This window comes from Phyllobates terribilis, unplaced genomic scaffold, assembly GCF_046119375.1.
Source record: "Phyllobates terribilis strain yellow unplaced genomic scaffold, ASM4611937v1 Scaffold_3__8_contigs__length_932513732, whole genome shotgun sequence".
NCBI lineage: Eukaryota > Metazoa > Chordata > Amphibia > Anura > Dendrobatidae > Phyllobates > Phyllobates terribilis.
In genome coordinates this window covers 718,576,276-718,589,575 of record NW_027362763.1, presented here as the reverse complement: position 1 = coordinate 718,589,575, position 13,300 = coordinate 718,576,276, and the positions used below count along the sequence as shown (strand labels likewise).

At 42.9% G+C, this 13,300-nt stretch overlaps 1 protein-coding gene across 1 annotated transcript; it reads left to right on the top strand.

The window, feature by feature from the left end:
• Positions 1 to 8,208: 8,208 nt before the first annotated feature.
• Positions 8,209 to 12,911, top strand: ZFP36L2 (ZFP36 ring finger protein like 2). Its single transcript, XM_073672035.1, has 2 exons — positions 8,209 to 8,476; positions 9,275 to 12,911. The coding sequence occupies exons 1-2, from the start codon at positions 8,426 to 8,428 to the stop codon at positions 10,358 to 10,360; spliced, it is 1,137 nt and encodes a 378-aa protein (XP_073528136.1). The 5' UTR covers positions 8,209 to 8,425; the 3' UTR covers positions 10,361 to 12,911.
• The last annotated feature ends 389 nt before the right edge of the window (positions 12,912 to 13,300 follow it).

Below are 13,300 nucleotides of genomic sequence, written 5' to 3'. Positions count from 1 at the left end.
TAATGCAAGTCTATGGGGAAAATCCACAAAGAAAATTCAACGTACCCGCAAGACACATTGAAATGCTGCGGATTCTAGACATGCAGCGCAGGTCAGTTTACGTGGAGTAAAAAAGAAGCACAGTGCGCATGAGATCTCTATAAATCCCATCCGCTTCGCTGGAACTGTTAGGCTAGGTGCACACGTTGAGTATTTGATTGCAGAAATTTCTGCAACGTTTCTGCATCTCTAGGAACTTGTTGGCAGCAAAAACGCAACGGGAAATACGCGTGATTTTGTTGCGTTTTTGACTGATTTGAGTGAAGTCAATGGTGAAAAACGCAGGGGTAAAACACAGAGGACTGACATGCTGCAGATTATTTTCTGCTCCACATCTGCAAATATTCAACGTGTGCATGACACTTCAGGTTTCTCATTCACTTTGCAGCATCAGGTTTTGCCACAAAAAAAAACAAAAAAAACCCACCAAATCTGCAACATGTGTACACAACCTAATGCTACGTTCACACATCATGTTTTTTTCAGCGTTTTTTTATGCAAATTTTCAGCTGCTTTTTGCAGTACCAGCAAAGTCTATGTATGAGATTCCAGAAATCTCATGCACACTTCATGTTTTGTTTTTTTTTGTTCAGGATTTTGTGTCTTGCATGTTTTTTTGCAAAATATAGAATGTCACTTCTTTCAGCGGTTTTTGACCCAATGGGTGGTGAAAAAACGCACAGGTGTCAAGTTTTCAGTGTTTTTTGTGCCTAAACCAGAATTAGATTTATTTTTTTTTCACTGAACTTTATGTACATGCATAAAAGCAACAAAAAGGACAGTGAAAAAAATGTACCAAAAAAAAAAAAGCAAGAAAACAAGAAAACAGCAACAAAAATCCTAAACAACCTCCTGGCAAGAGATCAGGTTTTGCTGCAGAAAATGAACACTGAAAAAACCATGATGTGTGAACATAGCCTAAGATGCTGTGGTTTTTTTTTTAAGCAGCATCATGAACGCACCCAAAAGCGCATCGTGGGAACGTATCCTAATATGTCCACCCCCAGTATCACAATATATTGCAAGTGGATGGGGTAACGTTACGATCTATGCAAGGTACCACAACAAAAAGGTACAGCAGCATTCACTTGCATCATGCTGCGATGTCGCAGGAATTATTGTGTTGTGGCCAAAGATGCTGAGAAACGGATCATTAAAAAGGGATCACCTTATATTAGTAGGTGATTTTCGTTGCTGAGCTCCCTGGGAATCTTGGAGATAAAGTGATTAATCGAAGGTGGAAACGAGCTGCAACTGGGATCTCGGTGAATCATTACTGCACATTATCGCTGTCATTCTCTCTCTCTCGCTTTGCTACAAATGCGCTTTTGTTTAGAGGAAAACGACTGTTTGGAGACAACCTCTATTATTACTCGGGTATTGAATGTCATTTTAGCTAGAGGGAATCTTATCTCTGCATGTGTCTCGCAGCCATGTGGCAGACAGGCCTTTTTTTTCCCCCTTATTTCTTCCAGTTTTTGCAGCGGGCGCTAACAGTTTTGGCCACTTGGTGGAGATGTGCCTCTGCCATAGATCCGCTACAGGAATTGGCGGTGGTAACTGCGCCTTTGTGTAAAGGAATCTTTAACAAAAAAAATAAATTAACCCTTGCAAGGGGTTCTCTGAATTATGAAAATTTTTGTTACACCTCCAATATTTAAAACCCGGAATTTCAATAATTAAATATTTTGCCCTTACATTTTTTGACATTTTATTTTACCAAAAAGTAGAAAACCATAAAATATTTTTATTTTTCATATAATAGTAAAATGTTATCAATTTGGATGTCTTCACAATACAGAATAGGGGGTGGGGGGGGATGTGTCTGTGCTCCAGTATTGTGTTCTGCCCCAAGGGCCTGTAATTAGCGCATAATAAGGGTTTTCAGCCTTGCTCTACTTGTTATATGCTCAGGACAGTGAATGCCATTGCAGAAGGACAATTAAGTCAAGATAACTACTTTGGTAGAGCTAGTCTGTCAGGAGCAGCCATAAAATCTCAGGGGTTATTGCTCCAGTAGTATTGCACATTTTGGAGACTTAAAGGGGAAGTGTCTGTTTAGTGAGAGACATTTGTCCTGAGCTTTGAAGACCAAGGATTGTGGTGAAGAGTGAAATCTGTCGGGGAGATCTACATTTAGGACTTATAATAAAAAAAGAAAAAAGACAACTGCAAATGCTCAGCCGTCCCCATGGTAGAACTAATGGAATAAAAGTTTGTCCAAATTTGCAGTTTTGCAGCTTAAAACCTGCAACGTAACTATCGTGGCTGCAAAGGTTGTTGTCGCCTATTGGCCCAGGAGCCTGGAGGGAAGCCCAATAGATCAGCCACTTCCATAGTAGAAAGAACTAATGTTTGGGGCAAACAATGGAATAAAAGTTTTTTCAAAAGTTTAGAAGTTTCATGATTTAAAGCCTGCAAGGTAAGGGTTGCAGTCGCCCATGGGCCCGAAAGATCTCTATGGCTCATATGAGACCAATACTATTAAAGACTCTTGATAGTTGGGGGCCATGCAAGAGATTTTCCTACTGAAGCCCCTGAGTTTCAAGCTATATCACGGAGTGAAATATGAACATTTTACGATGAGTTACCAGGGGATGTATTTGATTTTATGTAAAGGGGCTACAAATAAAAAGTCCTCAATAGATGGCGACTTTGGCAGTAACCCAAGTCACGCAATCAAAGATGGCTCTGTTCCGCTGCTACATTGCAACGTACTGCAACCATTGCAAGCAAGTCGCAAAAAATCCAACCGGTTCTGGATTTCTGTCATTTCTTTGTCGCGGTACCTCACGGGTCCGAATGTGGCCCCATTTACGTATATTACACTGCGACCTGAGTGACTGCGAAACATGTATCCAGCCCCAGCCTTCATTTTGCTGTGGAGGACCTATGTCCAAACAACCCATTGATGGTCCATTGACTAATGTACTCTATGTAATACTTAATTTCCCCAGTGGTGGTGCTGTAGGGAAATTGAACCGTTTCTTCCAGTCCTTCCACCTATTGATGCTGATCGCTAGGTTCTCCACAGAAGGAACAATCCCTGAAATCCAACTTTATCGTTGGGGGGGGAGGGGCCAGTTCTAACATACATGGATCGTCCCAAATACGTAGGATGCCGTTAAGTATATGGTCAGTATATGGCCAGAGCTATTTTAACCGGCTCAGAATTTCATCACTGTAAATTTATATTGTGAAACTAAAAGCAGCTTTGGCAAATACGTCCTGATAACAGTGTACAGAACATGTAGGGCTTATCTGCTGAGATATAGGCGCTCTTAAAAAAAAAAAAAGTGCATGTCACACATACAGTTCCAGAGAGCAGACATTCGAAAAAAAAAGTACTTTGCAATAAAACTTGCGAGATAAATCTGCAAGACAAAGTCTGTAAAAGTTTAATCTGCAATGTGTAAACATAAAAAAAATAGTTCTGGCTGGATGAGAATATCACATAGAGAAGCCTGTGTTACTGAAGGAGTTAATGATCTGCTCTGTGAGTCCAGATAGCACAGACTAGGTTTATTTAGCCTGCAAACCAGCTGCACAAGCTCCAGGGAGGGAGAGATAGGAAGTTTTGGAGGAGGGGATCTGGCTTGTCACTCATTAACCAGCCACTGCCGGGTGGAGGATGGGACATGCTGAACTGGGTGCGGTGTTGGGGAGGGGAGGGAGAAAGGAGCTGCAAGTTTTGCAAACAGCTTTTTCTCTTCTCCTGGGACAGAAGTGAACTGAAGGCACAGGCTGCAGCACACAAGGCTTTGTAGGTGCCAATGCAGCCATTTAGGAAGGGGACACGCATAAGGCCGCCTACCCTTTATTGCACAAGCCTTTCCACATACCAGTCCTACAGATAAAATAGTGTGTGCCACCATCTTATACTAATATAATGTGTGGAGAGGCTTGCACTATGGTCTCTTTATGTAATACAGTTTCCACTGCTGGACCCGCGAGTTTTCAGGCTGCGTACTTCTAGGTTGACTTCCATGAACTTGGGGCTACAAACTTGTAAAATATCTGATCTGCAGCCAGTTTATAAAACACCGCATAAAATGCACCATATGCTAGAAGTGCACAGCCTTACTGCTGGCATGGATGGGGTTAAGCAATGTGTTTATATTGAAAGAAAAAAAAACCATGACAGTACAAATTCACTTCCTAATTTTTTAGTATTTGTTTTTTTTTGGAGTCCTAAGGAAGAGAATCTGCAAAGTGGCAGCCAGTGCATGGTCTGCTCTCTCCTCCAGATCCAGTGCATGGTCTGCCCTCTCCTCTCTATCCAGTGCATGGTCTGCCCTCTCCTCTCTATCCAGTGCATGGTCTGCCCTCTCCTCCAGATCCAGTGCATGGTCTGCCCTCTCCTCCAGATCCAGTGCATGGTCTGCCCTCTCCTCCAGATCCAGTGCATAGTCTGCCCTCTCCTCTCTATCCAGTGCATGGTCTGCCCTCCCCTCCCTATCCAGTGCATGGTCTGCCCTCCCCTCCCTATCCAGTGCATGGTCTGCCCTCCCCTCCCTATCCAGTGCATGGTCTGCCCTCCCCTCCCTATCCAGTGCATGGTCTGCCCTCCCCTCCCTATCCAGTGCATGGTCTGCCCTCCCCTCCCTATCCAGTGCATGGTCTGCCCTCCCCTCCCTATCCAGTGCATGGTCTGCCCTCTCCTCCCTATCCAGTGCATGGTCTGCTCTTTCCTCCCCAGCACTGCACAGGGTTAATACTGAGGCTCAAACTTCCTGCTACGTGGTCAGCCTGCACATGCTGAGCCTTCCACACACTGTGCTCTGTGCAGGCAGCCAGATGCAGAGTTAACCTATCCTTGCAGATGTTGCTTTTAGAGCAGTTTGATGACATTAACCACTTGCACGCTGGCTTTACGGTATAGTGTTCGGTCTAAGCATCAATATGCAAACAAAAAAAATCTGCATTATCTAAACCAGGGGTCCTGTGGCTGCCTCACTTTTGCAAAACTACAGCTCCCAGCATGTTGCAGTTTTTCAATGGCTGCAGTGCCACAACTGTGGTCTATGAGATTGCAGTGCATGGTGCCATCAATCTGGGTATTATCATTAGTAATAAAGTAAAACATCAGTATTCTCTGACCTCTTTGCATTTGCCAAAAGGATCAATTCTAAAAGCACTTGGTAAGTAATTCGTATTTACTTCTATGGGAAATCCACTTTGCTGTTCATACAGTGAGTTTTTGGTGCATGTTTCTTTTTTTTTCTTGAGGACAAAAATGCATACAACTTCTTTGAAGTGGATCCTGGTAAAAAATCTGCTCCAAAACTGGGCTCTGTCCAATCAAAAGGATGCAACAAAAAAAAACTCTTCAAAAACAGCTGCAGGAAAAACTCCCCCTAAAAAAAAAGAAGTTTTTGCACTTGCAAACCTCCTCAAAACTCCATCTTGGCATGGCCTTACGGTAACCTGACCGTTTTTGGATAGAGCAGAACCAGCAGTTATTATTTTTTCGCTGTACATTATCGTGGCTGATTATAAAAAAATTGAAAAGGCTTAGAAATACAGTTTTGCAACAGCTGGAAAGTGGATGTTTCAAATGATATGAATAATTCAAGAATGAAAATAATTTGGTACATATTATGTGTGGAGCAGATATTTATACCCCTTGGGGAGGTGTTAAAGATGTTCATGTTATGTAATAATCCCGCATATCATGCCCTGTTCAATATTGGCCAGAAAGGGGAAAACTGGACCTTTTTTTCTGTACGGATAGGACAGGGGCACCAGCGCCATTGCATGCACTTCCCAGCACCAGGATGGGGGGGGGGGGCCCCATTTGTTTTGCATCTCGCCTATATAGATCGCTCTGGCTGGTTTATGAATAATCCAGAGCCCGAGTCAGCGGCACTCAAGCAAATCCTCTCCAGTGTTTTTTTTTTCGAAGAGGTCAAGTCCATAATGCAAAAACATCAAGGCCCACTGAACTTTTCCTAAAGTTGGTTACTGAGTGCAATCCTAATGAATAAGCCCTGTAGTTTGTATGGGATCCACCACGCGTTTCATACAGTAGGAGGTGGTAAAACATCAAGGCCCCATATTCTAGTTTTGCAATCTTTGGCTGGATCAGTCATTAATAAACCCCGAGCTACTTTGTCATGTCGTTTTTTTTGTTGTTTTTTTCCTTCCTTGTGGAGAAAAGGCTTTAGGGCCTAGCTGGCTGGGACTTGTAGGTACGGGCCTCGCCACCGCCCCTCGTCCTGTGCTCTGACTCCACGGCCTCCCTTGTCTTGAGTTTTATCACAGTGCGGACGCGCTCGTTCGTTCCCAGGGAGTTGGCAGACGTTCAAGGTCTTGTGATAGGACTAACAAGCCAACTTCATGTCCTCTGACACAGGAGCCCTAATAAGCCAGCACGGCCATATTTACCAGTGGTGGTGCATTTTTACCCCTTCTCTGCCTGCAGCGTTTTGCGCGCCCTTTCCACTACTTTTTTGCACTTATCAGGTTGGCAGAGGTAGCTGGCAATCTACCGCCTATATTGGGATAAAGAACTATCATGGCCTGAATGTAAAAAGCTCAGATTGCAAAAGGCAAGGAGAGAAAAAAAAAAAAGTTTCCAGCCACCATTTGTGAGGAGGCAGCAGACAGGGGAGGAGGGTGGAAGGAAATAAACAAGGAAATGTGAGAGAGCGGAGAAGGGGAGGGGGCCGCTCCTCGGGTTTCCCCTCATACTCCTTGATTCATTGAGACACCCTGCTGTCAGGGGTCCAGTACCCGGCCATCTATGAGAAGCAGCGGGCCAGTCACCGCCACATGTATGTGCCCGGGCGCGCTACATACTAAACACACGCTGCGGGACACAATGGCCATAGAAGTGCCCAGCCGACCACCCCACAGCGAGTAAGCCCCGGACCCACTGGTTATGGGACTGTAGGGGCATCTAGGACTTGTAAACAAGTCAGGCATTTAGGGGTTAACCCCATGTTTTTAAGGCAATTTTTTTTTTACAAAAAGGAAAAATTAAAAGGCAAAAAACAAACAAAACACCATTTCATGGCCAAAATATGAGATCGCTGCTCGGATTAACCCCTAAGTAAGCCACCCGGGCTGAGACTTGTAGTGCCCACAAGCACTGGCTCTGTTTTGCATCAGTAAATTACTTTTTTTTTTTTTTTTAATTAACTTCTGAGACTAGTCCTCAAAGCACTGACTGCACACAATGCTCTGATATGTATAAGTCTATGAAGTCTACTATTCACTTCTGAGACTTGTAGTTCCACCACTAGGATCAGTTGAAAGGTGTTTATAGTACTCCGGGCATTCTGAGACTTATTGTTCCCCAAGCACTGACTGCACATATTGCACTTATATGTATGTCTATGGAATTTACTATTCACTTGAGACTTATAGTCCTCCAAGCACTGACCGCACACAATTTTCGCTCATATATATCAGTGTAGTTTATTCACTTCTGAGACTTGTAGTCCTCCATGCACTGACTGCACACAATACCCTTATATGTATCAGTCTGAGCTCAGTTGAGACTTGTAGTTCTCCAAACATTAATGCTCTTATGTATCCCTCTAGTTTACTATTCACTTGAGACTTGTAGTCCTCCATGCACTGACTGCACACAATCCCTTATATGTATCAGTCTGAGCTCACTTGAGACTTGTAGTTCTCCAAGCACGGATGCACATAATCCCTTATATGTATCAGTCTATGGAGTTTACTATTCACTTCTGAGACTTGTAGTTCTCCACGCAGACTGCACACAATGCTATATGTATCAGTCTATTTTACTATTCACTTCTGAGACTTGTAGTCCCCCCGAGCACTGACTGCACACAATGCTCTTATATGTATCAGTCTATGGAGTTTACTATTCACTTCTGAGACTTGTAGTTCCAGCACTAGGATCAGCTGCAAGGTGTCTATATACTACTCAGGGCATGCTGTGACCTGTAGTGCCTCTGAGTACTGGCACTGCGGGCTGAGGTTTTAGTCTTTTCTTTATGGCGGAATGTGTGCGCTATTGTCAGGCTGAGGAGCAGCTGAGGGGCTATGGACGTGCTCGCTGTCTGGGCTGGGACTGTTCTCTCAGGGTGAAAGTCTACAAGCTTCTACCCAAGGAAATTGGCGGCGACCAATAGGAAGGCAGGGAGGCGTTGCCCGGAGACCACGGCTGGGTCAGCGTTCTATCCCTCCCACCGCGCGCCCTAGTAGCATTTATATAGTGGTGCCTGGACGCGGGCTGGGGAGTCAGCTCGTTGCACTTATTTCAACTCCAATCAACCCAAGTGAATTCGGACCTGGCAGCCCTTCCCCTCCCCCCTCGGAGCCTTAGTCGTGGCTATTCCAAACCTTTCTTTAATAACGCAGGATCTTCTCGGTCCTCTGGACTCGCTGCAAACTGGATCTCGAAATGTCTGCAACACTTTTATCCGCCTTCTACGACATCGACTTGTTCTGTAAGGTGTGTACAGAGCCTCGTGCATTGCTGAGAGGGGCCGAGGAGTGCGGATTCCTTGGAAAGAGGAGTCTGCGGCTTGCAGGGTGGGGAGCTAGCACAGGACATGTATGTGTGTGTGGAGGGGGGTGAGACACGTTTCCAAGTTTTGCTGATTGACTTGTGCAAGTTGCACTCTCTTTTTGTGATAGTTTAAATGCACTTGTGTAAAGTTTCTGGGTAGAAGTCATGTGAGTGCAATGTGATCCCCTCCCACCCCCTTCTTCTTCCCCAGGGTTGAGAGGGAGAAAAGTGTTCAAATGTTGCTCTAAAAGATCTAGAATGTTCTGATGTTTGTGTCTGCAAAGTCACAAAGAAAGTGCTGGCTGCACCCAGGGATTTGCTAAGAAGCTGTGTGAGTCTCAAGTAGTTTAGATAGAAGTTCTAGGAAAGTCTTGGGCTGCTTGTGAGTGTGAAAACTAGTAAAAAGCCTGCAGTGTTGCCAGATGGCTAGGACTGAGCTGTCTCTGTGGCTGCACTAATTGAAAAGTGACTTTTTTTTAAGAGCATGTGATTGTGTTAATGTCACACTTTTTAGCATATAGATTGTAGAAACTTTTGCATGTTTCCTTAAAGTTGCTTGGGTGTAATTTTGAAGAAGCCGAGCTTGGGTGACTAAGCTTAGTGTGCAGGGTTTACTAGTGCAAAGGGAGTGGGGTGGGTGGAAGTGCTGCAGCTTGCACTGCTGGATCTGACATGTATTTTTTTTTACTGATTCTCTCTCTCTCTCTCCAAACCCCCCCCCCCCCCCTTTTTTTTTTTTAGAACGAGAAAGTCCTGAACAATCTGAACCTGAGCAGCATGCTGGACAAGAAGGCAGTGGGCAGCCCTGTGAGTAGCCCAAACTCCAGCTTGATCCCGGGCTTCCTGCGCAGACACTCGGCCAGTAACTTGCAGTCTCTGGCCAACAACAATAATTCGTCCCCTAAGTTCTGCAACAACAACCTCAAGGAGTCCTCGGTAGTGAGCAGCACCGCCTTGCTGAACAAAGAGAATAAGTTCCGGGACCGCTCTTTCAGTGAAAATGGGGATCGTAGCCAGCATCTCATCCACCTCCAGCAGCAACAGCAGCAGAAGTCCGGGGCACAGATCAACTCTACCCGCTACAAGACTGAGCTGTGCCGACCTTTTGAGGAAAGTGGCACTTGTAAGTATGGAGAGAAGTGCCAGTTTGCCCATGGCTTCCATGAGCTGCGCAGCCTGACCCGGCACCCCAAGTACAAGACGGAGCTGTGCCGCACTTTCCACACCATTGGTTTCTGTCCTTATGGTCCCCGCTGCCACTTCATCCACAATGCAGAAGAAAGGAGGCAAGCACCTGGTGGAGGGGGCTCCCCTACTGATTGCTTCAATGGCCAGCGCCCCAAGCTGCACCATAGCCTCAGCTTTTCTGGCTTCCCCAACCACAGTGGCCTGGACTCTCCTTTGCTGGAGAGCCCGACCTCCCGCACCCCACCTCCACAGCCCTCCAACTCCCTGTACTGTGAGGAGGCTGTTCCCTGTGCCAACAATGCCTTCACCTTCTCTGGTCAGGAGTTGAGCCTCATCACTCCACTGGCCATCCAGACCCACAACCTCTCTGGCTACAACAATCCTGCAGCCTACTGCCGTCAGCAGCCACCAGCCTCCTCCAACTCTCCCCCACCAAGCCTCAACTTCCAACCCTTGAGGCGTCTCTCTGAGTCTCCGGTGTTTGATGCCCCACCAAGCCCACCCGACTCTCTCTCTGACCGGGAGAGCTACTTGAGCGGCTCCCTGAGCTCTGGCAGCCTGAGTGGATCCGATTCCCCAACCCTGGACTCGAACCGGCGCCTGCCAATCTTTAGTAGGCTGTCTATCTCCGATGACTGAGCCACCGCCACCCCCTGCCTCTTGGGGTTCTCTGGACTGGGGAGGCAAATGCTACCCAGGCTGGTATGAATGATTTTTTTTTTTCTTTGTTTTAATGATGTGGGCTTCATAGCCTCCTAATAACAGAGGGCAGAGCTGTAAAAGCCCACAGCTGCTGCAGAATCTCTTTTAAAGAAAGAATTAAAGGGCAAAGTACTACCTTACTCTTGGTCATGTTGATTGTTATATTTCTTTAGCTGGCAGAAGAGTAAATGCTCTGCTGCACTAGAGGTTATGTGGCAGCTGGGGGTCTTTGGGCTCCACAAGCTGCCCTGGCGAATGGACTATAGAGGGGTTATTGCCCACCCTGCCTTTAAATACAGCGGAAGTGTCAGGGGGCCAGTTTTGTCCCCTGTATTTTGTAAAAAAAAAAAAAAAGCTGCCAGTCTGTTTCCCCTGCGCCTCCCTCGTTACTTGCTATAGAGACTTAGGCGGGTGAAAGAAAAAAAAAGGATGACCCAACTCTGCAACATTGTAATTACAACAAGGACTAAACACTTGAACTATTTGAAGCTGGCACTCATGATGTTCCCTGTATTATTATTGTTATTGTTAAAATTTTTTTTTTTTGCCTTTTGTGCCTCTGCCAATTTTTTTTTTTATTTAATGAAACACCCAAGTCTGAAAAAAGACTCGGGAAGAAAAAAATAAAAAATCCTGAAAGCTGATCAAAAAAAAAAAGAAAATCGTACTCTGCAAAAGGGCAAACTTAACAAATAGAACAAAACTATTTTTATAGAACTGTGTGGGTTAGCGGGTGGGATGTGTCTTTTTTTTTTTTTTTTTTTTTCTCTCTCATGGGGGTGGGCGGGGGATAGTTTTATGCACCAGCAGGCATTCCATCTCTTGAAGCATTAGCACAGCAAACTTTGGGAGGGGGGGGTGGAAGGGAACACTTTTTTTTTTTTTTTTTCTCCCAAAAGTTTAATAATAAACACAAACAGTCCAAGTTGGCGAAAATAAAAAAAAGTAAAAAAAAAAAAAAAAAAAATTCACCATCCTGCCGAGAATATGCCTTAACAACAAGCGAACCCTCTAAGATGTCTATTTTTTTCTTTAGCTTAACATGTACTAAAACTTTCATTCCAAAGTTTAACATCAGTTCCATTTCCATCGCTTAGTGGGCTGTTAACTTAGAACAATTTTTGTTCCTCTTATTTGGAAGCACTCAGTTAGTTTATAATTGTTGAATAACTGCTGATTTATTATTTTTTTTTTTTATTATTATATTATTTTAGCTGTCTGAGTTGCTTGCCTGTCACTGCACACAACTCAATATGAAAACTATTTAACTTATTTATTATCTTGTGAAAAATATACATTGAAATAATTTGTTCATACTGTATTTATCGGGTATGATGAAAAGCAATAGATATATATTCTTTTATTACGTTTAAATTATGATTGCCATTATTAATCTGCAAAAAAAATGTTGAGTGTATGTTCTTTTCACAGTAATATATGCCTTTTGTTTTTTTTTGTTTTTTTGTAACTTCACCTATTTTATTGTAAATGAGTAAAATCTTAATTTAAGAGATTGTATGTAATATTTATTTCATTAATTCCTTTCCTTGTTTACGTTAATAAAAAAAGAAAAAGAAAAAAAAATTGAATGGTTTCTGTTAAGAAATCTCAGTGCTGTGGAAGAAGTTTGAGGAATTTTTTTGTATGGATTTTTTTTTTTTTCCTTTTCTCCCCCCAACCCACTTTTTATTTTAATCCCCCACCCTATTTTCATATAATGTAGCCCTGTCCAAAAAAAGCTAAGAAAAAGCATTATAATTTGACTTGAGTGACTCACTCAGAATTTCCATTATTATTTTTAATTTTTTTTATATTTTTATTTTTTTTTTTGTCTATTTCCACCGCTATCACTGTGATGGTATGTAGCAATAATTTGGGTCCCAGTATTATATTTCACAGTGCCTTTTGAAAGAGTTCACACTTGCCTTAAATGTTTCTCAACCAAAAAAAGTATTGTGTAAAGGTGTGATAAATTGAATGTAGGGATGGGATATATATCTTTTTTTTTTTTATAATATTATTATTTTTTTTTTTACCACTCTTAATTTAAAATAAAAATAAAGGCCACATTTTGCATCTGAAACTTCATGCAGTACGTGCAAGTGTCTTAAAATTTTCTAGATCTAATAAAAAAGCCAAATGTTTTTACATTCATTATTCATTTGCCTTGATGGTAAATGGCAGAAACAAAGCTTTTTATTTATTTTTGGATTTTTTTTTTACTTTTATTTTTTCTCCCTCCCCTTCCTTCTTGTACATAGTAGGTACCGACAGAGTACTATGTACTTTTTTTTTTTTTTTTTGCTTTATTTCTGAACTACTTTAACCAATATTTTTTTTTTTTTTCCTGAATGTAACGAAAGGATGAGTTGACTTTAATTATATGTATATATAATTAGTCGGTTCACTAAGAATTGTGAGACTGTAAAATTTGTACTGTAAATGTTTTGTAGTTCTCCCAATAAATTTTTGGAAATAAAAAAAAAAATCACATACCCTTGATGTTTTTGTGTGTAAGATGAGCTTTATTTTTGTTTTCCTACAGGTATAGCGTTTTTAAAACTGAAAAGGGCTGTTCTTGCAAATGGTTTTTATGGCTTTCGGCCAACACAAATACCAAGCATTGTAGACTGTTGCAAAGTGCTAGTTCAGTAGGTATTTGCAGTATTCTTAAACCCCTCTGCACAATAGCCTGCTTAACACATGGTAGGGGCTGATAATTCAGAGGCCATCTGAACTTCCTGGTCTTTTATAGTTAAAGGGGGGAGGTGGAGGGAACCACTTTAGGCACATTTTTACTTATTTTGCCTTTCCTGTTTATCCTTTATTTGCCTCTTACACCCTTCCTATTGCATAGAGTGTAAGCTGACTCCTTTC